Source organism: Oncorhynchus clarkii, chromosome 5, assembly GCF_045791955.1.
Source record: "Oncorhynchus clarkii lewisi isolate Uvic-CL-2024 chromosome 5, UVic_Ocla_1.0, whole genome shotgun sequence".
Taxonomy (NCBI): Eukaryota; Metazoa; Chordata; class Actinopteri; order Salmoniformes; family Salmonidae; genus Oncorhynchus; species Oncorhynchus clarkii.
In genome coordinates, this window is record NC_092151.1 from 82,514,956 (window position 1) to 82,515,874 (window position 919).

General features: G+C 46.1%; 1 protein-coding gene across 1 annotated transcript in view; it reads left to right on the forward strand.

The window, feature by feature from the left end:
• Positions 1-124, forward strand: part of LOC139409776 (LIM domain transcription factor LMO4-like) — a 32,047-nt gene extending 31,923 nt beyond the window's left edge. The window contains exon 5 of the mRNA XM_071155154.1: positions 98-124. Within this exon, the coding sequence (XP_071011255.1) occupies positions 98-124 (27 nt within the window). The remainder of the gene's footprint in view (positions 1-97) is intronic.
• Positions 125-919: the final 795 nt, after the last annotated feature.

The window sequence follows — 919 nt, forward strand, 5'->3', positions numbered from 1 at the left end:
ACACCTCTCTACCCCTCCCACCCCCCTCTACCCCTCTTACCTCTCCAACACCCCTCTAGCCCTCCTACATCTCTCCACCTCTCCTACACCCCTCTAGCCCTCCTACATCTCTCCACCCCTCTAGCCCTCCTGCATCTCTCCAACACCTCTCTACCCCTCTACGCCCCCCCCCCCCCCTGCCTCTGCCCAATCAAAAATAACAGTCAGCCCATCAGGGAGGGTGAAGACACACACACACCTCTCTACGCCCCCCCCCCCCCCCCCCGACTCTGCCCAATCAAAAATAACAGTCAGCCCATCAGGGAGGGTGAACACACACACACACACACACACACACACACACACACACACACACACACACACACACACACACACACACACACACACACACACACACACAGCGGTCAGTCACTCCAACTTTTAACAGGCCTCTTTACAGGAGACACATGGCTTGCATTCACTTTCAATAGGCTCTATTAAATCCTACTGACACAATGATACATTCTGTGACCAGAAGGGTTTTTACGACAACCATGTAGGCCATAGTACCAAAGAAGATAACTTCAAAAGGGGGACATCAATTCTGACTATAATGCCTTTGAAGGTCCTTTGATCTTTAAAGAAAGAGAAGTTCTAAAAATGGCCTAGAATGTGAAGGCACTAGGTACTAAGGCTGGCACAATTACTGTATAGCCTTGTAACCAATGATTATGATTGAAGACTGTCATGAAAATAAAATAACCGTCATAACAATAAAAATATATATACAGTGGGGCAAAAAAGTATTTAGTCAGCCACCAATTGTGCAAGTTCTCACACTTAAAAAGATGAGAGAGGCCTGTAATTTTCATCATAGGTACACTTCAACTATGACAGACCAACTGAGAAAAAAAATCCAGAAAATCACATTGTAGGATTT